The 23889-nt window shown below is 44.2% G+C and overlaps 1 protein-coding gene across 2 annotated transcripts; it reads left to right on the top strand.

The window, feature by feature from the left end:
• Nucleotides 1-179: 179 nt before the first annotated feature.
• On the top strand, nucleotides 180-21529 carry setd3 (SET domain containing 3, actin histidine methyltransferase). Of its 2 annotated transcripts, none has more exons than XM_036542352.1 (13): nucleotides 180-243; nucleotides 3581-3710; nucleotides 4081-4173; nucleotides 4903-5051; nucleotides 5365-5437; nucleotides 5838-6094; nucleotides 13897-13955; nucleotides 14357-14471; nucleotides 15688-15762; nucleotides 17041-17207; nucleotides 18852-18937; nucleotides 19503-19663; nucleotides 20181-21529. In XM_036542352.1, exons 2-13 carry the CDS (start codon nucleotides 3608-3610, stop codon nucleotides 20760-20762), a joined length of 1920 nt encoding a protein of 639 aa, XP_036398245.1. In that variant the 5' UTR covers nucleotides 180-243; nucleotides 3581-3607; the 3' UTR covers nucleotides 20763-21529. The 2 variants fall into 2 exon arrangements, with proteins under 2 accessions (XP_036398245.1, XP_036398246.1); XM_036542353.1 differs by having other exon boundaries at nucleotides 205-243; nucleotides 3601-3710.
• The last annotated feature ends 2360 nt before the right edge of the window (nucleotides 21530-23889 follow it).

Here is a 23889-nt window from a genome sequence, read left to right as displayed (position 1 = left end):
CAACCCAATAGTAAAGCACATGGGGCGGACCATATTGTTAGTCTACCAATAAAAATTCAAACACATTTACGGACATCTGATGATAGAAAGCCCAGTCTGCCTATTATCGCCACGAAGACCTCCATTGCGGGCGTGGTTAAGTAATGTCGAGAGGAGGTTAGGCTGCATTCTCCGATCTTGTGGGTGAAGAGGATTGAATTCCAGCCTGACAGGAGGAGCTGCAAGAGTCAATTCAATTGGAAGGTAGCTAGCCAGTTAGCGAATATTGTAGAATAAGATTGCACATAGCACTTCTGCAAACATTTTACTGTTGTTTTGTCTACTGTTTGCCTGTGTCTTTTCCATTGCAACGTTATACTAAGAGGGCGATGCGAATGTCGTGTGCAAAATTGCGAACTAGTTAGCTGTCTTGCTAGCGAACTGCTGTAGCAAGCAGGCTAGCTGGCCAGTGAGTTGACGTTAGCATTCTCACGTTAGCTAGCTTACCCTCCACCCCCTCAAAGTTTATTAGCTAGCCACCTTGCTGGTTTGTGAACTCCTTAGATGTAGCGTTAGCTAAGCAATACAGTAAACTCCGCTTTCGCCAAATGGGCGAATTGAAAATGAATGAGAATGACAACCACAGCTAGCTAATAAATGAATCTAGCTAACCAGTTCGCGAGATGGGCGTGATATTGTGGTAGTTTGCTAGCTGGCTACCGTTATTAATCACAGGCAGATTGCCTTGTAATCTCACTAACTACATTAGTCTTTTGTTAAGTACCTACGTAACTAGTTAGTTAATGCAAGGTACGTCTAAGTTTGGATACAGTGTGTAACTTAGCTGTACTAGCTGGGCGCTATCCTCCTAAGGAAGTAGGTAGCTTGTTAGAATTAAAAGTTAGCCAGATCGTAATTTAATATAGATGCACGTTCTGATTTCCATTGCTAGATAGTGTACTTGCCAGCTAAATGACTACACACTTTAATGTGTTTGACTGGTGACACACACAAATGTGAATGGATTGTTGTCAGTTAACAGCTGAGCAAGGCAATAACCTGGCTATTGCCTTTGTATTGCGAGTTGACTCGTGTTTTCAATGGTAGAGTAGTTATGACATTTGTTGTTTTTTAAATAAATTTGTACATACAGGGCTCTTACTTTGGTAATTGGCCTGCGAGCATAGGTAACTTTAACTCATATTTTTAACGGTCAGCGGGCGGTTTAGATCAACACTTACGCTTTCTATTAATTTCCTTTAGCCGTTAAAATAACGGCTTGTCAATCCTCATAGTGTAATTGTGTGTTGCAGACTTCTGTACATTTCTGCTTTGCGTTTGGCCTGAACGTCAAGTGAAAGTTTTGGGATCACTTTTTGCTGCACACGGTCTAATGGGTGCACGCTTGGTTGCGTCAGTTAAGTCCATTGGCCGCTTCTTGGCAGCATCTCAACTAGTGTGTCAGTAAGGGTGAACTATGGCCCTCTTCTTTGGCTAAATCTATTGAAAGGGGTGGATGTTTGTGCAGTTGGGTGGAAGAACATGGAAGTCCTTTTGGGGGAAGAAACAAACATCAACAAAACTTCTGCTCTGTTTGAGAATAAGCTGAACTCTGTCCAAAATTTACTTCATAACTATCGGGCAGTCTGACAAACTCAATATTTGCAAGGAGTTGTTGAAAGAGGCTATCAGTATATTTCTGTCTTTCTGGCTGGCTGTAGTTCCTCTAAGTAGTTAGAGGGATAGTCATGCAGTGTGATTTGGATGTGTTGGAAGAGCAACACTTAACCACTGCGGTCAATTTCATAGATGGCACCATGCAGCTGTCTTGTGAACATGTGTTAGAGCAATCAACTGACAGGTTTGGAGGCTTCACAGCTAGTGCTGGAACTGTGGGGGCTGACACATTTTAAGTCAAAATGGAACAATGACCCCTGTGTAAACCATTTTCAGTGGTGGTTTTAAACATTTTTTTTTGCTCCATTCTTTTCTCATTTTCCCACCTTGATACAAGTGAAAAGCTTAGGTTTTTAGCTTTCAAATGATTTATGGCTTTTGCATCTGTGGCAGTTAGATCCTCTTCAGTCCATTTTAATAACACAAATCCAGTAAGATCCTGTTGCCACTAACCTCTCTATTATGATGGGTAATAACCTCTGCCCATCAAGCATTCAGCCCGGCACAATTTAAGTTTTATATTGTCACGAGTATTGTAACATATATCTGTAAACTAACTATTCATAGCAATTAACCTGTTAACCTGTGTGCTGAGAACTAATTTGAAAATTTCCCTCCTTGGTGGCTCCTCTAAATTTAAGCATGGTCCCACGAACTGCCATTTATTGAACACCCATGCCCTGTCCACCAATCTGACTGTTCCATTGGTCAGTGTTTTACACTGCAGTCACCAGCACCGGCATGGACTTTGTTGTTTGTATTTTGGCTTTTGGACAGTGTTAGTTTTGAGCTCCACATTTTACTGCTTACAGAAATGTTAATGTTTGGTACGTTAGAGAACGTTAACATTGATAAATTACGTGTATTTTACGAGTCATTGTGATTATGTACTTGTGAACACTAGTTTTACAGAGCATTTCTGGATGGACTGCTTTATTTCTGTTCTTGCCTATATGACATTTAAGAGCTACAGTTGAAATAAATTGTATTAGTATTTTATCAAGCAGTAGTAATAAGCTCATTGTTTTAGCTAACTGCTCCTAAGATCGCAAATGTGACTACCTATATGAAATAAAACAAATCACTGATTAATTCTACAAATCAATTGTTTCACAATAATTCATTGACAACTTTGTAAATATTTTCTGTTTAGTTTTGCTTTAATGCAACCCAGTGAGCTGTTTCCATGGTAATGCCATTTATTTTACATAATGGAAGCACATTTTCAGAGCGTTCATGATGGTATAGGATGTTCAGATAAACAACAAGACCAAGCCTTCATGACAGGATTCCTCTGCCAACAGTTGATATCTGCATGATACGCTTTGCACTGCATTTAATCCTGATTAGAAGACCCATTCTGAATTAGCCAAAGCCATTTAGATTCAGTGCTATCTGCTGGAATTGTGGTTCCAGGAAAGACAAGCTTTTTTTTTTTTAACAACAGCATGCAAAGTTTCTTTGCATGTAAACTGTATAATTTTGTGTGTTCAGCTACAAAGAAAGCAGAAAATCATAGTTGGGAAGGATACTTGTTCATTTTTACAACATTACAAACATGTTTTTAAGGTTTTATTGGTATTAGTTTCATGCCTTTGAAGCAGAGTGTTTTGAGTTTTAAAACAAGTTCTCAGATCTGACCACAGGAATAGGAGGCAGCATTTGGCTGATGCACATTGACTGTCAGTGAGTTGCTGCTGTTTGTGCTGGAATTACACATGCACGGTGGCAGAAAACCCTGCTAAGGAATTTTATCATGCAGCCAGAGGCCTTTCAGATTGCCAGGATGGAGCAGTGTTTAGAGTGCCCTCTAGTGACTATTGAAATGTATAACTTGTGTAAGAGTTTATCGTAATCAAGACAAAAGCTAAGCCTAATCTTTTTTTTCCCCTTTCATTTGCATTGTTTGGTTTTGTAAATCCAGCTGTTCCAATCTCTGTCCAGCCCAAATATGGGGAAGAAGAGCAGAGTGAAGACCCAGAAATCGGGAACAGGGGCCACAGCTGTGGTCTCCCCCAAAGAGATGATGAACCTGATCTCTGAGCTCTTACAAAGTAAGCATTTGCGTTTGTTTGTTAGGGAAGATTACAGTTCTTGCTGTGTTCTGACAGTCCCTAGTGTAAGTTATAACTTGTATACTTTCACTGTAGTTTCAGACAGTTTTGAACACTTAAATTGGTAAGTTATTATAGTTGATTTCGAAGTGGCCAGCAGCCTAGACTTTTGCTTTCCTTGTAGTTTCGGCTATTGTTGTTGGGCGCAGATATCTCCCACGCGTCCTCCTCTAGGACAACATCATATTTCCTTCAGCAAGTTGGAGTTGTCTACCAGTGCTGTATAATCATGAACACAGGATAGAGGACTGTGAGGATGCCGGCTGATTGGTGGAACTCTTGATTGACAAGGTGATATTCCGCCCCACAGAGTGCAGCAGCGCAGCCCCGTCTCCGGGAAAGGAATGGGAGGAGTACATCCAGATACGCGGCCTGGTGGAGAAAATTCGCAAAAAACAGAAAGGTACACTGTAGACTGCATGCATCCCCCTGCAGTATTCATCAGTAGATACTGCTGCCCTACATTTCTCACACCTTATCTTCTTGCCTTGTTTCTTCACAGAGTTCGCTAAATCCAGTGTGAACTGAATGTATATACTGTCAACTCTCGATTATGAACAGGATGGAGTGTCAAACCTGGAATCATGGATAGTGCAAATCACATTTATTTTGCAGCGAAGTTGATTATTTAAACACATATTTAGTTGCTCTTACAACATATTCTTCAAGTGAGAAAACATTCTAGAGGGAATTTATAAAAGGGCATATTCATCCCTAACTTGCTACAGATGACAGCAGCTGAACTACTTCAAATGCGCAGTGCCACTGTAGATGGCAAATACATAAACAATTCACTACTTGCAGTTTTATATTTGAGGATGCTTGTTCTTATGCATCACTCTTTAAGCCTGCTGGCTTTAACTGCAAAAAAGCAAACAACTATAAACGCATAATTTAGCAAGCTGCTGTTACAATGGGGCACTGAACATGCCTTAAATAATTTCTGGCAATATTCCATACTATTAGCTAACCTCACAATAACAACAGAAACAAAAAAAGATTATTTTAGCAATAGAATAATCGAGAAGTGACTGTAGCTTCTAGCCTAAGGCCTGGTTTGAATGGTGTTGTATGGTGTATGTATTTGTTGTAAACATTATGCTAAAGGAGTTTTGTTTGAATTGTTTGGCAGGCTTGTCTGTAGTGTTTGACGGAACGAGAGAGGACTACTTTCCAGAACTCATGGCTTGGGCTGCAAAAAGCGGCGCGTCCTGTGAGGGATTCGAAATTTCGAGTTTTGCTGAGGAGGGCTACGGTCTGAAGGCCTCAAGAGACATCAAGGTCTGTATGCCCTATGCAGTTACTGCTTAGTGCAGTGGGGAATCGCATCAACCATTCTGGCAGAACTGTGTAAGAACTGTGTACCACAACCGATGTATCAGCTGGGCTCAGTGGCAATACATGTGCCACAGGATTGAAGGGAAGCATTTTCATTCGGCTGTAATTGGGATTTAAGATGACACGCCATTCTGTACAGCTGGAAGTATGGATTAAAATACGGGGTAAATGTGTAAATATCAGCTTTGTATTTTCAATGTAAAAATGTGTAATTCTGCAGACCAGGCCTGTTCTAAAGGAGTTGTCCCTTTCACAGGCAGATGAGTTATTTCTGTGGATCCCCAGGAAAATGCTGATGACTGTAGAATCAGCCAAGAATTCTGTCCTCGGTGAGTCTGCATGAATAATAAGCACCTGGAATCAGCATGACCCAGCACAGGCAGTGATGAACACAAGATTTATTTTTCCCCACCAGTTTTAAGTGTGGTCGGCCAAGAAAGATTTGATGTCTTATACTTTCACTGAGGCCTATTGGAAATATTTCTCTCCCTCCTCACTTGGCCACACAAAGCCCTGGCTTATCCTTTCAGTCTCAGTGAATCAGATCCAGGAGAGAGTCAGAGAGCAAGAGAGAGTCAAAGAGATGGACGTTATCTGTTTGCACGTGAATCATACACACCTTGGCAGTACAAGCTGTCATGTCAAGTTGCTGTATTGGATTGTTGGAGAGAGACAGAGAGAGATGGACAAGGAAAGATGGGTCTCACTTCTCTGCTCTGTCTCCACCAGGCCCTCTGTACAGCCAGGACAGGATTCTGCAGGCCATGGGGAACGTGACCCTGGCCTTCCACCTGCTGTGCGAGCGGGCCAACCCGGCCTCCTTCTGGCTGCCCTACATCAAGACCCTGCCCAGCGAGTACGACACGCCGCTCTACTACGAGGAGGAAGAGGTGCAGCTGCTGCAGTCCACCCAGGCCATCCAGGACATCTTCAGCCAGTACAAGAACACGGCACGGCAGTACGCCTACTTCTACAAGGTCATACAGGTGAGTCCGGGAGGATCCCCTGCTGCAGCGCTGAAGGTGTTGTCAGAAGGCCGGCGTCTCGTGTGCGGTAAGCCTCAGCCGTGTGCGGGCCGTGAGCGGTCACCTGCTGTTTATGATGAGTCAAAGGAATTGTGATGTAATACACTTCTTTTTCATTGCGTTAGAACAAATTCCCTAAATGTGGAGTCTGCACATTCGCCCTGCTGTGTCGCAGACAGTTTAAGCCAAGCATGTGCAGCTGCTGGCCTGACCTTTCCTTTCCCCTCTCCTGGTTCTGCACTTTGCAGCATGGTCATGACTTTGAATGCGTGTGCATGCTGTCTCACACATGCACGCAGAGGTACAGTAGCGATTAGCATTTTCACACTTGCTTTATATGATGTAAATTTCCTACAGTGGAATACAGTAAATCTATTTTTTAAAATTTCAAATAATAGCAGTTGTGTACTTCAGAATGAACCGGTCCCTTGCCCAGTTTGTTGATGGTTTAGGGAATTGGTTACATTCAGCATGAAGCATGAATAGCTGATACTCCCAATATATCCCTGTGTCCCTGAAATCTCAAATGTTGTGGGGAGTAGTCCACACTTGCATTTTAAATTCAAGCCAAAACTCTCAAGTTAATTTACTCACTAAAAACTCACTACAGTTCTGCTTGGCCAACGCTGCTTGACCATAGCTTTGCCTAATAACTGGATTGACTGCTGCACTCAAACAGTCATGATTAATGTTCAGCTCAATAGCCGTTAAGTAATTTCAATGCAAAGCATTTTTATCCCAGGTTCATATCATAGAAAAAAACTAGCATCATGAATTTTATTGGAACTTGGTAAATGTTATTACATGAGTACACGAATACAAAATTGAATCTGCATCGGTGATGAAATACCTGAGAAAAGAACAGATTCAACATTGAACACAGTGGGAGTGTATCAGGACTGTACTCCTTTAAAACATTTCAAAAATTTGTTCAGAATGTTCTCTTTCTTAAAATCAGAGAAAATTTTTGGTGACGAGTGCGAGTGTGGTAACTGACACAGTTTTTGTCTGACTGCAGTATGTGGAGCAGGTCATGGAAGTCTCCAGAAATTCCCTTTGTTTTATACGTAAGTTCAGTCACCCTAGGTGTAAATGGTTCAGATATTGAATTAACTGGAGACATCTGATACCTTTGCAGACCTCAATATGTCTTCATGTTTACACTTAACACATAAGTAAGATATTACACACTAAATAAGAACACCTTAGTATTTATTGGCTGTAAAATGCTTTGGAAAAAATGTTCCTGAATGTTTAATTTGGCTTAAATTAAGAAGACATTAGAAGAGGCCATGCAAGCAGAACCCTGTATATGTGGTATGACTTTCAGGTGTGTGTCATAGAGGTGTTCTCTGCTCAAGGCTCCCTGAGTGTTTTCATATGGACAAGAGTGCTTTGAAGCTTTGCAGACTCACACAGTGGAGAGGTAACACACCACTTGCACCATATGTGTTACTCAGCATCAGTATGACAAATGGCTCCGTGTATGTTCGTCTTAGAAGAAATATTTGAAATTGAACTGGGTTATGCAATCCACTAGTGTGGTTTTGCGCTGTTATCCTGTCTGTTGTTAAAGCCTCTGTTTTACTCAAAAGTACCACTGCTACTAATGCCAGGCCTGACCTCGTATTGTATTCCCACTTTTAATGGACATTGCCAATTTTTTTTTTGTTTCATCATACTTTGGAATAAGGAATCAATAATTTAATGAAATTGTTTTATTTATTTAGATGTTAGAAATAATTCATTTGAATGTTTGAATCTTTTATTTTTCGCTTTTTAGTTGAGAATCGGGATATATGTACCCGCTGCGAGTCAAAGTGAACAAACATTTACATGTCTCTCCACCCGTTGAGGCAGAAGTCAGAGCTTTTACTGTGAAATCAACCCATCACAGAGCTGAGGGGAAAACCAGACTGGTTTTGCAGGTCTTTTAGCACACCCTATAACAAATATCTCCAGTTCCAGTGCTGTGTGACTACAGCCATCTTAAATTCTTGTCTGGTGAAAGAAATAAGGTTTTAAAAGGTTTCCAGCTGTTAGGAGCACATTTAAGATGGGTAAGAGCAGGTTTATGATGCCCTCTTGCACTCAATTTCACTGGTCGTGATAAGCTGCCAGCGACACTGCTGAGAGCTGTTCTCTGCAGTAGCAGGTTTTCCCCACTAGAGGAAGATGTGAAATGCAGCTATTATGCTCTTTGTGGTGTTGCGTTTACCCTAGACTCAGGTGACTCTGTAAACTGCTGTGATCAAACCTTTATTTTAAAAAGTTTGAAGATCTTAGTTGTTCAGTGTAGGATAATGTTGTCATAGCTTTATACTCAGGTAACCATGGCAAATGGAAATAATATATTTTTCAGTACATAAAGCATGCATTTACTCGGGTAAATGCAGGTGATGCTAAACCCATGTCTACTCTACAATAAACTCTCACAGTGATCTTGTGTGCAAAAAAAAACTCTTAAATTCTCCCTTAAATTAAAGCGCCACTGTGAATATAAAATCTTCTCAACCGCTTCTTTAAGTATTTATGTTTTTCCTGATATATGCGTGAGCCTGTTGCTGAGGGTTTATCTCCTAGTGCTGTAGAACTGTGAGTTGGTGTCTGCTTGTCAGAAGATGTGTACAAGATGATTGGTCGTGGGAGTAATGCTATGCGAGAATATCAGATGACGTTCCTGTGGTGTTGCCTGGGAACAGCCAACTCCCCCAGCAGCGCTTGATTCCAGATTTCTCCCCATGTCTCCTTCCTCATTTTGATATTAAACTTCAGGGTGTTTTTGGCTTGGCTTTTCTTGTAATGTGATTGGTATTCCCTGTTTCAAGCACAGTCTGGCTGTAATCTCGCAAATGTTTCAGCATGGAAGTTAAACTGACAAATACATTACATTTACTAATTATTAGAAATCCTCCGCGTATTTGAGTGTGTTCAGCAGATGGATGCTGTATCCACCCTTTCTATGTGACTTGGGACAGTTGCATAGCACTTCTGTCTAGTTTTCTCTACAGAGCCCCTGTTTATTTTTTATTTCGGTGAAGTGTGCTTTGGTTTTGGCCATATTTGTAAAATGCACACAGAAATTGAACATGCAGCATATTGTTTTACTTTACTATAATGTATGGGATTTATTAATTTGTGGATGTGGGTAGACTAAATCAAGTATTATTTTATTTATTTTTGCCTTCCTTTCCAATGCCCCAGTGAACCCTTTAATAATCCATTTTTTACGCTCCACTTGGGTTTCAGCAAAGGAATAAAAAGATGTTTCTTCAAATAATTTGCACAATCTTTGTCGGCACTGTTTGCTTCTTTCATTAAATAACTGTCAATTAGAAATATGAACATTTGAAATTACTGTCAAGATAAGGCATCAAATATTTATCAGAATGGCAAAATTGTTCTGAGATATTTAATAGTTAATGTATTTGTCATTTTTTTCAGATATATTGACATATTTTTCATTAAATGTTTGTTCATTTTCAGCTGAAGGTGTTTAAGAAATTAGACTGTTCTTTATTGATTTTTTCCCCTCCTCTCCCTTCTCCCTCTTTTTAATCAAAGGATATTTTTTAATTTGAAGGAGCTGTCATTTTAAATGGTCTGTATTTTTGTATTTTAATTTCCTTGTGCTAGTCTTGAAGACTAGATTAGGGGACCCTTCCTGTCTTCAGATGTCAGGATATCAATTGCTTTTGCTCCTTTGTTTACCCCTGTCCCCCATAATAGATTTCATTATGGCCTTATACAATTAACTTCCCCACAGACGAAGCTGCGAGAATCCGTACCATCGTTGTTTAAGCTTTGATTTACTTGTTCTCGCCATATTTACCAGTATTTCAATATAAATAATTAAATTGTGCTGAAATACTTGTAATCTCTTCCCCTGAAATTAATTACAGTTTTGCTGCTTTGAGTGCAGTTGTCTGAACTGTAAAGCTGTTAGTGTCTGGAAATATCCAGTAGGTGGCAGAAGTGGGCCAGAAAAGTTTCATAGATTGGGTGCTGGGATGTCAGGTAATTTCGCCCTGAATCAGATTGGGTTTAAGCAAATTTTTTCCTTCAGCATGTGCAAATTCACAGCGGCGCAGCAACATGGGCTAGAACTGGCTTTGTGGCTAGGGGCTTTTGGGGAACAATCAAGGGTGGAACCTCTGATGGCCTTGAGCGGCAACCTCTACCTGTGAAAAGGTGGAGAGCGTGTGGGCTTCAGTGTGTGTGTGTGTGAGTTGGGTGAGTCAAGAGAAGGGTGTCCTCCAAGCAGATCGATAATGGTGATCCAGTGCAAAAGAACTAGCCGGAACTGTACAGCCAGAGCAGTCAGCTGTGTGTTTTTTAAGAGAGCGGGCCACTCTGAGCGTTGGCCGTCTCCGCTCCGCTCCGCTCCCTTTCCCCAGGTTCGGAGCCGGTGTCACTGTAAATGACTGCTGTCAATGTCAGGCTTTCTGAGCCAGCCGCAGATGACCGGGCTGGAAAATTAGCTTGTCGCATTGGCTTTGAATTGAATTGACCTGATTGCACCTACCGTCCAACGCAGAGCGGGGAGACTGACAAAGCCCCTTTCGCGGTGCGTCTGGAGGAGCCCGGCCCCTGGAAACGCGGGGCGTGCGGGCAGGCGAGTGGCGCGGGGAGAGAGGGGGGCACCCGGCTCAAACCCCCCCAGCCGCCCACCCTCCCACCCCCCTGCTGTTTTTCCCCCCTTTTTTAAACGTGTACGTTCATGCGGGCACCGCCGTTGGAATGGGCCGCTGTCAGTGGCGAGACGGGCCGTTTGTTGATGAAGTCACCGTTCGTGTCCGGCGGGACGGGTGACAGCAGCGAGCGCTCTGATTGCTGATTGTGACAGCGAGATTCGGCGGGACGCCGGGGGGGGGGGGTGGGGGGATTCTCCCCGGATGGTCCTCTCGCTGACCCCGGAGAGCGGCAAATGCAAAATAACCTCGGCGCATTGTATCTGCCTCCAGTGATGGGTAATTATTTACCTCTCCACGGTGGGATGTGAAGTCCCTTTGTAAAAAAAAATCTGTCATCGTATTTGTGTGCAGTAAAGGGGTGTTTTTGAAAGGATAGTTGGCACTTCAAATGCGACACGGGGCTGCTCGTCGTTTTCGTTTTTTTTTTTTTTCCCGTTGTTTGTTTGTTTGTTAATGATGTGAAAATTATACTCCAAAATGCAATTAAAACAGAAAAGCAAATTCGATTTCACCTGAAACGTGAAAGTGGCTGCGTGACAGAGTAATGTCGTTGAAGGCTGGGCTTATGTGAGCTGCTGAACGGCGCATCTGATCATTCACAGAGCGGGGAATGGCCTCCTGCAGGTCTCCAGTCAGTTAGCTACCTTTTCAGAGGCCTAATTTAGCCAGAGACCATGCTCTGCGTGTGAGCTTTTGTTTTCTAATTGATTAACAGGAGCAGTTTCCCCCCCAGCATACCCCCCCCCCCCATACCCCGTCCCTCCTCCCGTCCTATTCGCTGTTTCAGCGCACATTCCACTGCACCGCAAGATGAATTACCTTCCACTTGTATGCTAATGCGTCAAGAGCTCAACCTGCACCGGCTCGGCCGGGAGAGAGACTGGGCCACCGTCTGCCTTTGCTGAAACAATGGGGTCCCTGTCCCCCTCTGTGCTGAGAGCACAACTCCTGAAACCCAGCAAGCCCCCACTACAACATTGTCCTTAAACCATACCAGGGTCACCGCAAACTTCTTCCTAAACCATACCATGGCATTGACGGCCCACTTCTTAAACCATACCATGGCCACCATACACCTCTCCTTAAACCACACTGGGGGGCCACAGTCTTCTCCTCAAACCGTACCGGGGCCACCATTACGTTGCTCCTAAAACTGCAAGGGCCACACATTCCTCCTCCTCCTGAAACTAAACCAAGACCACGAATCCTCTCCTTCTCGATAAACTGAAACAGGGCATCACACCACCCTCTCCTCAAAAGATGCCAGGGCCATGTCTGCATTTCCTCAGCAGTCTCACCAGGAAGGGATATGTATGTATCCAAAGTAATGTTTGAGAAAACAAGCTGATTTGTATCATTTTGGCCATTCATATTGGAATACTGATCATGCCCTTCCACATCCATACAGAGTATTCTAGAAAATTAAAATATTTTTTTAAAAAGTCTCAAAACACGAAAGCGATACATATCCTTGTACTCTTGTGCAACACTCTGTCCCCATTATCGCCGTGAGACCATGATATGAATGTAACAGTCCGTTTCTGCCTCTCGGCCTAGAAGCCGCGCTATGTCACGTTCAGACCTCGCAATGCCGGGCTCTGGATTCCAGCTCGCTAGTTTCCTGCTCTCTTATCTTTTAATAGTTGTCAGTCAGCGTGTGTAAGCGGAGCCTTAAAGCCAGTTCGCTGTCCGGCAGCCCCTCTCTCGTATGCCGAAGGAGGCCAATCTCCCGGGTGAATTATTATTATTTCCCTCAATATTTAGGGACATCTGTAGCTGACCTTCGTCTGCGCCGGACCGCCCTTCAGGCTGGGAGCAGGAGATACGGCGCGGCCGAGAACAAATGCTGATTTTCTGGGTTGGGTGGAGTGGGTATCAGGCGCGTGGCAGGGGGAGGTTGTGCCACCGCGTCGCCGGAGAGACCCCCGCGATGCACGATTTCCCTCACTCCACTGTATGTATGAATCAGTGTCAGTGCCGGACTGTCTCTATTACCCACTGCCGCGCCCAGCTCTTCTTCCGTGGGGGGGGCAGAAATATGATGTGACCACTCACTTACCTTTAGCGGCGCGGCGGCCTCACGCACCCGCAGCTCCGACTATAGAGAGGGGGGAAAGAGGGGGGAAAAAAAGGCGAGATCAGTTCGCATCTGGGAGATTGATTTGGGGGGAAGAGACTGAAAGGGTCGAGCCGAATTTCAGGTGGGCTTTATCTGGCGCTCCTTTTATGGCCACAGTTTGAGCAGAGCTTGTGTGCTAAGCTTGCATTGCGCAGTTAAAGAGATGGATGTGGGAGCGAATCGTTTCTTGCATTTGAGAGACCGTCAAATGCAGAGGAGTACTTGGGTATAAGAGTCAGTTGTTTCAAAATATCCTTCAGGACAGATTTATAAGGCTAAAATTGAAGTGGTTCTATGCACAGTGGTTATAATGTTGCATTCTTTGTCTTGCGCTCTCATCAGAAGGTGCCAGGGAACCAAAAAATGTAAACTCATTGTGAGGGATAGGGCTTTAGTTTGGTGGACAGTGAGAACCACATAAACATCAATAAAACGCATTCACAAAAGCGCCTACATCACTCTCGGCTGGATTTATAGTGCAGTCTATTTTTACGACTCATTTTGCATGTTCAGGAAGGTGCTTCAGAAAGCAGAATTAGATCCTGGCATATATATATTTTTTTTTTCACGGGAACGGGAGTTTTTCCCTGACACGCGGTGCAAATGAGCCCTTGGAGGGAGAGAGTCTGTGGCTTTAAATGTAGATTTCTGTGGCACCAGTGGCTCTCTGTCTCCCAAATTGATGAAGCAGATTTATGACGGCTGCTGGGCACAACAAATTAAGTTGACAGTGATGTATGGGAGGCTAATGCCATGATGATCCCACTGTAGCGCCACTGGACGCTCCCTGCTTCACTACGCTCTTGTTAGGATCTGTTAGGCAGCCAGATAATGAAATTCCACTGACTGATTTTTGTTTTTTTTTTTTCTTTCTCTCCCCTCTCTCCCTCTTCTTTTTCCACCTTCCCTTTCTTCTTTGTGTTTCTCTCCTCTTCACCTTCAATCCCCAGACCCATCCGAACGCCAGCAAACTGCCCTTGAAGGATGCCTTTACCTTCGATGACTACAGGTTGGTGGAGGGGAGGAGGGCGGGAGGAGGGGGATAGGGGGAGAAAAAAAAAAACGCAGCTTGGTTAAAATTGCCTCTTTAAATTAAGAGCGCAGATCGTAACCGTGATTTAGAACCGCCACCCAAAATGGGCTTTTGTACTCTTTGTTCTTTCATTAGCATGGCATTATCTTTGAGGGAATTATTCATTGTGGATCTCCTTTTATCTCCAGGTTGTTAAATCTGATGTAAGCTTCTGCAAAATGAGAATAAAATCAGCTTTTGTGGCTGCGGAGACGTCCTGTGCATTCTCATCCGCCGCGGTTCTGAATATGTTTATACGGGGGCCCCGGCGGTAAGCGCGAGCAGACCGAGCGGAGGCCGCCGTATTGTGCTGACCCGGGCTGTCCTGTTTGTTACAGATGGGCCGTGTCGTCCGTAATGACTCGGCAGAACCAGATCCCCACCGAGGACGGGAGCCGGGTCACCCTGGCCCTCATCCCGCTCTGGGACATGTGTAATCACACCAACGGACTGGTGAGGCCACCTTCCTGGACAGGATCTGCTCTCTGTCCCCCCCTCGTTTGAGAGCGCAGTTTGTTCTCCGGGTTTCACCTATTGCTTCGGGTGCCATTTATCATTCAATGCACAGTGGGCTTAGCTGTAGGGGCCAATTTTTAGAAGATGGGGTGTTTTAGGAGATATGTTTAAAGTGTTCAACTAACAGATTCTCTTTAAATGCGAATATTGTAATAACGACAAGTTAATTAATGAGCTTCACCTATTTTTAAACAAAAGGCGTATATGAAGTCTTTTTTGAAAACATCTGATCTGGTTGGCCCTAAATTCACCATTTTCGGTGTAAAGTAAAGAGAAAAAAATAACAAGAGTGTATTTTCTCTGATCTTTCTGCATTTTTTCATGTGATTACACACGTGGTCTTTGTTTGAATAGCATTTATATTTCATACTGTTGTGTGTTTGATTGCAACAGAGCAATATATCACCTCCAGTAGGCTTCTTACATATGCACGCTCAGAGCTTTGGTATCATGAAGTGAAATTTTATTTTAAAACGGTGAATAAAATCAAAGGGCTAGTCATTAAGAAGTTTAATGAAATGGCACCCTGTGTATTTCCCTGGTTTCAGCTTAATGAAATGAGTTGCAACTTCTTCAGATATTTTTTCCTTGTTTATTGCTGTAATACACACACATAGCCCTCTCCACGGAGAAATTATAAGCAAATCTATGAGTTTATTTAATTTTCTTAATTTCAGCTCATTTGTAAGTTTTTGCTAACTCAATTTTGAGATTCATATATATATATGGATATGGTCCCTTAATTACACGAGATGCTGAAACAATATTTTTTCCAGTCACTCTCAGTTTGTTTGTGTTATTGTGTATCGCTTCCCTGGGGGTCATGTCATCAACAAAAAAAAATTATGGAGCCTAAAGGTATTTAGTTTATAAGAAAAATTAATTTCTTTTATACATTCTGTGTGGCCGTTTAATTTCATTTGGTGTGAATGCCTCACAGCATTGATCTGCAGTGTCTAGCTCTACACACAGACTTTGAGCAGAAAGTCTGGCGATTCCCGATGAATGCCACTTTTTTTCCAAAGTTATGAGCAGTATATTGTCAGATACTAAACTAAAAAGTTTTCACTGTACTCTTGCGCTCTGAAATCAGTGTTTATTGATAGTCGTTTTCCGTGCCTGTCTCTCGTTCCTTCCTCTTTCCCTCTCCCAGATTACGACCGGTTACAACCTGGAAGACGACAGGTGCGAATGCGTCGCCCTGCAGGACTATAAAGAGAACGAACAGGTGAGTGGCAGACATGTGTGCGTCCTTTAATGGCTGGCATATAAACCGGCTCAGATGGGCTCTCTCTCGGATCACAGGGGCCACGTTTCCCCACCTCTCCCCCCCGGTGTCCCGCGCTGTCCTCAGATACGCCTGTATTTTATTCCACTCCCCTGCCTGTACCCTTTCATGGGCTGCTCCTCCAACACGGGGCCTGGTGCGTTTATCAGCCCAAGACATTACAGGAATCTGTGAGTAATATCACTGGAGAGCTATTCAGATCTGGCCAGGGGAGAGGAAGGGAAGGGGGGGGGGTACGCGAGGGGCGGTCAGGTAGCGGCTCCCTCGCCGGAATGTGAATTATTTGATAAGATTCGGGGAGACAGCTGGGAGAAAGGATGGCTGCGTGGGGCTGAGCTCCCGAGTCCTCGCCGGGGCTGTTTGATCCCTGATTCCTGCCTCTGATTTCACACATTTGACCAGAGCTTTCAGCGCTCCGCCGAGCGCGGGGCTCGGGTGAGTCATTTCTGCCCGGTCCCAGCGCGGGGCTCCTCTCCCTCCCCGCCACACCATCTGCATACGTCTGCTGGGTGTAATGGAAAGTGTGCGTGTCTGACTGGCTGTTGGATGATGTGGCGATTGCATGGATGCTACAGCAGAGCTGCATTATGTTGATGCTGTGATGACAGGGCTCCAGGGTAACCTTAACTGGGTAGGGTATGTTTCCCACTAGATGAGTCTGTCTGTCTGTGTCTTAGATAGGCCACTTCCAATGTGTGGTTCCACTGACCTCAGCAAACCTGATTGTAGCCAAAAGCCACATTTGTGTAGGTCAGGTATAACTTGGCTTGTTCCAACTGTACTGGGTACAGGTAGTTTTGGTAAAGCAGGGCAGGGACCCAGGCCAACACACACATGACCCCCAGTGACTATCATGAATGCCATAAACACCAACATGTCTGCATGTGAATGTATTGGTGGATTGCGTTCCTCGTGCTTGAGCGCATCTGCACAGGTGCTGTAATGTTGTGGTAGCAAAGATCTGGTGAGATGAGCTTAATGCATGATAGGCAGTTCCAAAGTCGGTGAAAAAGTGGGGGGAAAAAAGAATAAAATAATTATTCTGCTTTTTGGTCTCATGTATTAAATTACGCTCCTTTACAGATTACACAAGCATGTGTCTGAACATTGTTACAGAATCTGCCAGCTAAACTGAGTTCATTTATCCATTTATGCACTAGCTGGCTAGATATGTTTGGTGTGCATTTTTATCATTTTTGATGGTCGTTTGTTTGTCAGATCTACATTTTCTATGGGACACGATCCAACGCGGAGTTCGTGATCCACAACGGTTTCTTCTACGAGGACAATGCCCACGACCGGGTTAAGATCAAGCTGGGAGTGAGCAAGAGCGAGAGGCTGTACGCCATGAAGGCCGAAGTCCTGGCACGGGCTGGCATCCCCTCGTAAGTGTGACCCTCACGGTAACACGTCATCCTGCTGTTCTTTTATAGTAAAGCATGTTCAAACATGAGCTTGAAAAAACCTCCTTTTTTTCAGTGTAAAATGTCTTGTATTTTATTGTTTGTGGTTGTAATACTTGATATTATATGTATTTGAGCATATATTAAACTCTCTTAAGTTTGCTCTTTTGATAAATGATCAGGGCAGCAGTGTAGCATAGTGGTAAGGAGCAGGGCTGGTACCCAAAAGGTTGCTGGTTCGATTCCCCACTGGGGCAATATTCAGCTGTATAAATAGATAAAACGGAAATCTATGGAAGTTGCTCTGGATAAGAGCATCTGCTAAATGACAGTAATGAAATGATGATACATAAACATAATATTGTCCCATTATTTTACTGCTTTGAGAATAAAATGCATTTACACTGGAAATACCAGGTTTGCCTTCTATTAGCTTCTAATATGTAAGTTGTCCTTCCTCACGGCTGGAAAACTTTCTAAACCTTTCGAGGAAAGTAAATTCATTTAGCCTGCTCCTTCACTTATTTGCTAATAAAAGGGTGTCACTGTACTTAGCACATTTGTGTTTACAGAAAGATCAATGATAGCATGTTTGTTTTTTATGGTATACTGTACAGTGTGTAACCCTGTAAGCCTTTGTTGTGTTGCTGGAAATGTCCTTTTTCTGTGTGATACGCAGTACGGGTTAAATCTGTTCCCTGCGATTCATGCTTGGTGAAGCAGTGGCCAGGGATAATTTCATTGCAAAGCTGCAAGAGTTCTGTAATGTGTTTTCAGAGCAATAATGTCACTCGTGTCTTGCGTATTGTCACTGTGATCAATACACCGAGATGCGGGAAAATATTGCCCTCCCAAAATTATTTTTTAGACAGTGTTAGAGCGATATTTCTTTTCTTCTCAAACAAAAGTTATCAACAAAAAAAACGGCAGCGGACTCTTTCCCAGTCATTAAGCGGTAAATTATAAATGATTGAGTGAGTTTTAAAAATGCATTGGGTTCAGCGGCCTCATCACTTCAGATCAATCAGGTGTCATGCGAGAGGGCGAGGTTAGGGGTGGGGGTGGGAGGGGGGGCGGTGGCGGCACTGGCACCTGACTGGTTATCATTGCTGTTAAATCACTAATCAGGCTGGTAGACCCGGAGGCGGCCGCATGACTGCACTGCTGTGCTCCTCAAATCGGGATTTGATTTCGAGGGGGGGCATAAGGATGGACTCGTCCAGGACTGGCCTCCAGCTGTCCCTCGTATTCCCTGCCCGGAAATCGAATTGTTTGAGACCGCTACAGTTCTAATGAGGTGCTTGCATTTCAGATGCCAGTCCCGTGAATTGGTCAGCTTCGGGTTAGAATTGGTGACACTTGTGCACCTCTGAGCAACATGCTTTCTTCTCCGCTATTGTACTGTCGGAAATGTGGAGTGATCTGACTGAATTAGAAGCAGAAGGGCAGGTCCTATGTGTAAGACCGCTCACGCTAATACCCATCCAGCTCCGACGGAGCGGGTCAATCCACGCGACCCTATGAAGGACGCTAATAAGCTATGATTGCTTAATGGGCGCGAGCTGGAGTTACGATGGAGTCCTCCGACACAGATGGCTGATGGTGTTGAAACGGTCCCCCCCGCAGGTCCAGTATCTTCGCCTTGCACTGCAGCGAGCCCCCCATTTCAGCCCAGCTCCTGGCGTTCCTGCGGGTGTTCTGCATGACTGAAGGTAAGGCCTCGCCTCGTCATCTCCCCGTCCCCTTCCCTCTGAGGGACGGAGGCTGGCACGCGCGTGTGTGTCCCGGTGGCTTCCCAAAGGGTCATCAGCCATAAAACAGACGCCGTAATGACTTCGGTCCTGCTCAGAGCTACAGAGGGACCCCCTTAGGTGTTTAATTGATCAAGGCAGTCCAACAGATGTGGCAAAGAAATGATTCCGAATGCCTGAAATATTTATAAACGTGTATACAGAACATGTTTGTGTCATAAATTCTGTGAAGCACGACCGTGTCCTCTGGCAAAGAACTCTAAGGCTGCAATATATTATTCAGATTTCGTATGTTAATTTTTAAATGACTGCAGCTCTGTAGCAGGCCCTTTTACAGCTCAGACTGGATGCTTAATGCGCACATAGAGCAGGCCTTTCTCAGCCCTATTCTGTCTCATTACCGGCCTGTAATCATGCCATTCCCCATACGCTGTACGAGCAGTTGGCCTACAGAATTACTAGAGACTAGAGCAGGGTTGCTAAGTTGAGTGGATATTCCTCACGGGCTGAATGCGTGCGATCACAGAGGAGCTGAAGGACTACCTGGTGGGTGACCACGCCATCAATAAGATCTTCACTCTGGGCAACACGGAGTTTCCGGTCAGCTGGGAGAACGAGATCAAGCTGTGGACCTTCCTGGAGACCAGAGCTGCGCTGCTTCTCAAAACCTACAAAACCACCTCGGAGGTAAGGATCTGGTCAACATAGCGGTTACCGTGCAGGGTCCTCTGCGACTGAAAGGAAACTGCTCATAAGTGATTCCGCCATCTTGAACAGCTTCCCGAATTAGCGTTGGTTCCACATTCTGATCTATGGATTCCAGTGCTCAAAGAGTTTTAACAACTGAGGCGTACAGTTTCAGACATGCATACAGTATCCTTTGTTAATGGTTAACTCCAAGTGTATTGTTTTGAGCTCAAGCTTATGTATGATGGAGTAGTTCACCGTTACATAGTTGTTGGGTAGCATAGTGGTAAGGAATAGGGCTGATAACTGAAAGGTCACTCGTTCTGTTCCCTGATGGGGCACTGCCATTGTATGCTTGGGTGAGATACTTAACCCAGAGTCACCTCAGTAAATATCCAGGTATATAAATGGATAAAACAGTAACCTATGTAAGTCACTCTTGGTAAGAGTGTCTGCTAAATGACAGTAATGTAATGTGGTAGGGATATTTGGTCACTGTCCCTTGCTCGTGTCCCAGGAGGACCGCCTGCTGCTGGAGAAGCCCGACCTCTCCTTCCACTCCCGCGTGGCCGTCAAGCTGCGCCTGGCCGAGAAGGAGATCCTGGAGCGGGCGGTGTCCAGCGGCCGGGCCAAGCGCCAGCACTTCCAGAAGCAGCTAGAGGAGGGCGCGCCGCTGCCCAGGTACGAGGAGAGCAACATCTCCCTGCTGGAGAACTCCGACTCTGACTCCAAGCTGCCCATCATCCTACGCAAGCTGGAGGAGACGGAGGAGGCGGCGGAGGAGGCGGAGGAGGAGGAGGAGGAGGCGGCGGAGCGGGACCTGAGCGTGGCGCGGGCGCTGGCGGAGGTGCAGGCCGGAGAGGGACCGGAGGAGGCCCTCCTCAATGGGGAAAGGAAGGCGCCGCACAACACCAAGCCAGAGCCGCAGCAAGCCGGAGACAAGGCGGAGAACGGCGTGGGCGACAAGCCGGAGAACAGCGAGGGCTGCAAGCTGGAGAATGGTAAGGGTGACGAGATGGAGAACGGCGACAGCGCCTCGCACGACGTCGACCAAAGTGCCAAACGAACTGGAGACGAAGCCAAAGACGATGGTAACTAAAACCACACCAAGCAGAGCGCCACCCTGTAGTTCCCTCGTTATTTATTTATTTTTGTCTCTCCAAGTGACTTTAAGAAAAAAAAAAACACAAAAAGGAACAAAAGAATCAGAAACTGAAAAGGCAGAACTTTTCACCGTCTGTTCGTCCCCCATGTGGCTTAGTTACGTGTGCGCTGCAGACAGAACCGTACAGCTTAGCGCTGCTCTTATGTCCTTAACCAAGCCCTCTGACATTGTTAACACGTGTTCTGTGTTGAGTTTTTAACAGTGCCACACTGTTGCATAATGTTCCTGCTTATAGAGAGATGTGGGGAAATTATAGGAAAATATACTTATTGGCTTTATATTCTTAGTAAATTTTGATTTTAAAGGTCAGCCCAGGTTAGACCCAAACTTGGACCAAACTGGTGATGCCCTGCTCAGCCCTCTGATCCAGGATCAGTTTGCACTGCAGTTCCTCTGGGAGACCATGAACAACTGAGCAAAGGAGAGAAACAAAAGCAGCAGTAGATTGTTCGTGGTTGGCGGTTGGCTACAGGTTTGGGTTTAATGACTGCTTTCATTAACTTATTCAGTCAGGTTTTGCAGAGTTAGGCAAGCTTTTTTTTTAATATACTTTTTTTTTTTCACCCCACACGTAGAATAACTGAGTGGATGAATGTATCTTGAGCAGAAACCAACATCTGTTTTTCTGTGTCCCTCATGCCTGACTGATGTAATGAATTGACAATCTTTCCTCATGTGAGTTCGAGTTCCTGTCTGTTGAGATGGTCACGGTTTTCATCTTGCACTACTGAATGAGTGTGAACAATCAATTTTCCTTTTTTTTTTTTTGCTGAGGTAAAATATTTGGACTTTAAAATTTGACTGTTTGCTTAAAATATGTGCGTTTATTGCTAAAAATGTAACAGTTAATGGATTGCTAGAAAACTGATTTATGAATGTAATTCAGGATTTGAGGTATCATATTGCATAATTCATGCACAGGGGTTATGTAAGGCTTCTCCATTATGGTCACTATTAAATAGTAGTGACAACACTGCATTTACTCTTCAGTGCATAATTCGAGGCCTGTGGACAAGCCTTGGAATCATTTTGGACATAAACAACAAAACCCTTTTAGAGGGCTCATTTAACATCAAACTCTTTAACATCAAAGACGTTCCCTTTCATTCTTGCTGGATCACATTACATTGCGCTGCACCGTTAAAACTCCAACATTAAAATTGACACGGATTTTGTTGTATTGGAAAGCCTTAACAACCTGATCTCCTGGAGTTTTTCACCACCAAACAAAAATGGAAAAATTGCAACGCGGTTTCTGCTATGGAGGTAGCTGTTGTATTTCTACTTCTCCACCTTAGTGCACCTCCACCTTTTAACGATCGCCTGTCTGCACTGTATGTTTTTTTTTTTTTTTCATTTGTCTTTCCCACTTACTTAAGACAATAATAAGTAGCCTTCTGTTACGCTTCATTTTAAGATGGTGTCGACCATCTACCTCGCAATGATCTCGATGTAACTGCAGCTCTGTATATATACGTTTATATAGTCACTGAGAGCCTTAGTGCTTTAACAATATTCAGTCTCATCCTTCAGGTCCTTAAGCATTGTTATCAAAGCCGCAATCGGTTTCACCCCGATTGTTTCGCACGGGGCCGTTCGACATGTAAAGGCTTGGGCTTGCAGGAGACGAGGAGCCTTTTCAGAAGCTGTCCACAGCGGAGTGGGTTGGTGTCTGCTCTTTGTTTCCGGCGGGAGATTAAAGTTGGACTCATTTTTCACCTGAATCCTGTGCAGTGTATTCTTTCCACACACACGCGCTCTCGGCTTCGTCCGGCGTGCTGTCGCGGGCTGCTCGGAAACGCAAGGTTACTGCCTCTTTATTATTTTCCTCCTTTTTCGTTGGGTGGGGGGGAACTTATTTCATGTATTTTTTTTTTCTTCTTCACCCCCTAGTCCCATTACAAATTTATAAAAGAAACATTATCTTGAATCATTTAATTCGGGGCAATTAAATTTTGAAATTCCACATTCATTATTCATCCATTCCAAGATAAAACCCTTTAATTCTTGAATATATTATTGTAATGGGCAATACTATGGGCAACAGTAAACTATTGCAGCCCTGTATATGTCCAGAATTGTTAGTATTATGCGTGTCATGGTTGAAAGCTGGAGCATGAGCAGCAGCTAGGCCCGGGACACTTACACAAAAGTAATCTTGTCCATGAATAATGCACAGCGCCTCTATTAATATACAATAGCACTGGATACAGTTAAGTGGAAATCCCCTTGTTATGCACATATTTACCAATGTCATCATGTGGCCTTTGCCTAAATAAGGAACATTTTTTTTGTCTATTGACACGCAGTGTATTAAAGACTTGGATCAGGGCCCTACATTCTTTGATCTTTGAGCATGTGTATGTTTGATTTGCAGTGCATCTACAGCGCTGATCACTTATTTGCTCTGAGCAGCTTAGCGGTTTGCATATCATAGATGTTCCCTGTGTTAGATAAACAGGAAAATCATGTTTTATTTAAAGCTCATGATATCGATTCAGCCTGTTATTCTCAAATTTTAATAGCAATGTATGATTTTTCTATAATGTGAGGATGCTTTTCTAAAGGCAGAACTATGAATGTGTGAAATGAAGCCCTCCTGTATGAGATTCCTCCTTGCCTGTAACTGTGGGGGTTGGGTAGTTTGATTAGAGTGTGTGTGTGTGTGTGTGTACACGTGGTAGGGGGTTTGTCTCTTTTATAAGTACAGAATTGCTCCTGCACCTCACAGCACAGCACCCTCACCCACTGCTTAATTCAGTCAGGATGCATCAGCACTGTGCTTAATCCTCCTGATTTTTGCTGGTCCGAGGTCAGTGGAACGCATTCATTACGGCACCCTCTTATTGTCATTGTCAGGCTAAGCCAGTCACAGTTAATCACCCAATTCGGGCTGAGTGATCACAGGTGCGTCTGGTGCAGATCGTGGCTTTCAGCGCACACGCACCTGGCTAACATTAACGCTCCCTATTTTAGCAGCCACTGACAAGGACAGGAAGTCCAGCGTTTACGTTGTGCAATAGACACACGCTATAGGTCTATCTCTAATAAAGAACAAAGG

The sequence above is a fragment of the Megalops cyprinoides genome, chromosome 12 (assembly GCF_013368585.1).
Source record: "Megalops cyprinoides isolate fMegCyp1 chromosome 12, fMegCyp1.pri, whole genome shotgun sequence".
Lineage (NCBI taxonomy): Eukaryota > Metazoa > Chordata > Actinopteri > Elopiformes > Megalopidae > Megalops > Megalops cyprinoides.
Note: the sequence above shows the minus strand (reverse complement) of the source record. Positions and strands in the feature narration are given on the sequence as shown.

What these genes read in the sequence shown, in the direction of transcription:
- setd3 (XM_036542352.1), top strand. Translation starts at nt 3,608, where the DNA reads ATGGGGAAGAAGAGCAGAGTGAAGACCCAGAAATCGGGAACAGGGGCC. An exon ending in GTAATCACACCAACGGACTG is followed by an intron (nt 14,472 to 15,687) that starts GTGAGGCCACCT and finishes TCCCTCTCCCAG; the next exon opens with ATTACGACCGGTTACAACCT. An exon ending in CCTACAAAACCACCTCGGAG is followed by an intron (nt 19,664 to 20,180) that starts GTAAGGATCTGG and finishes CTCGTGTCCCAG; the next exon opens with GAGGACCGCCTGCTGCTGGA.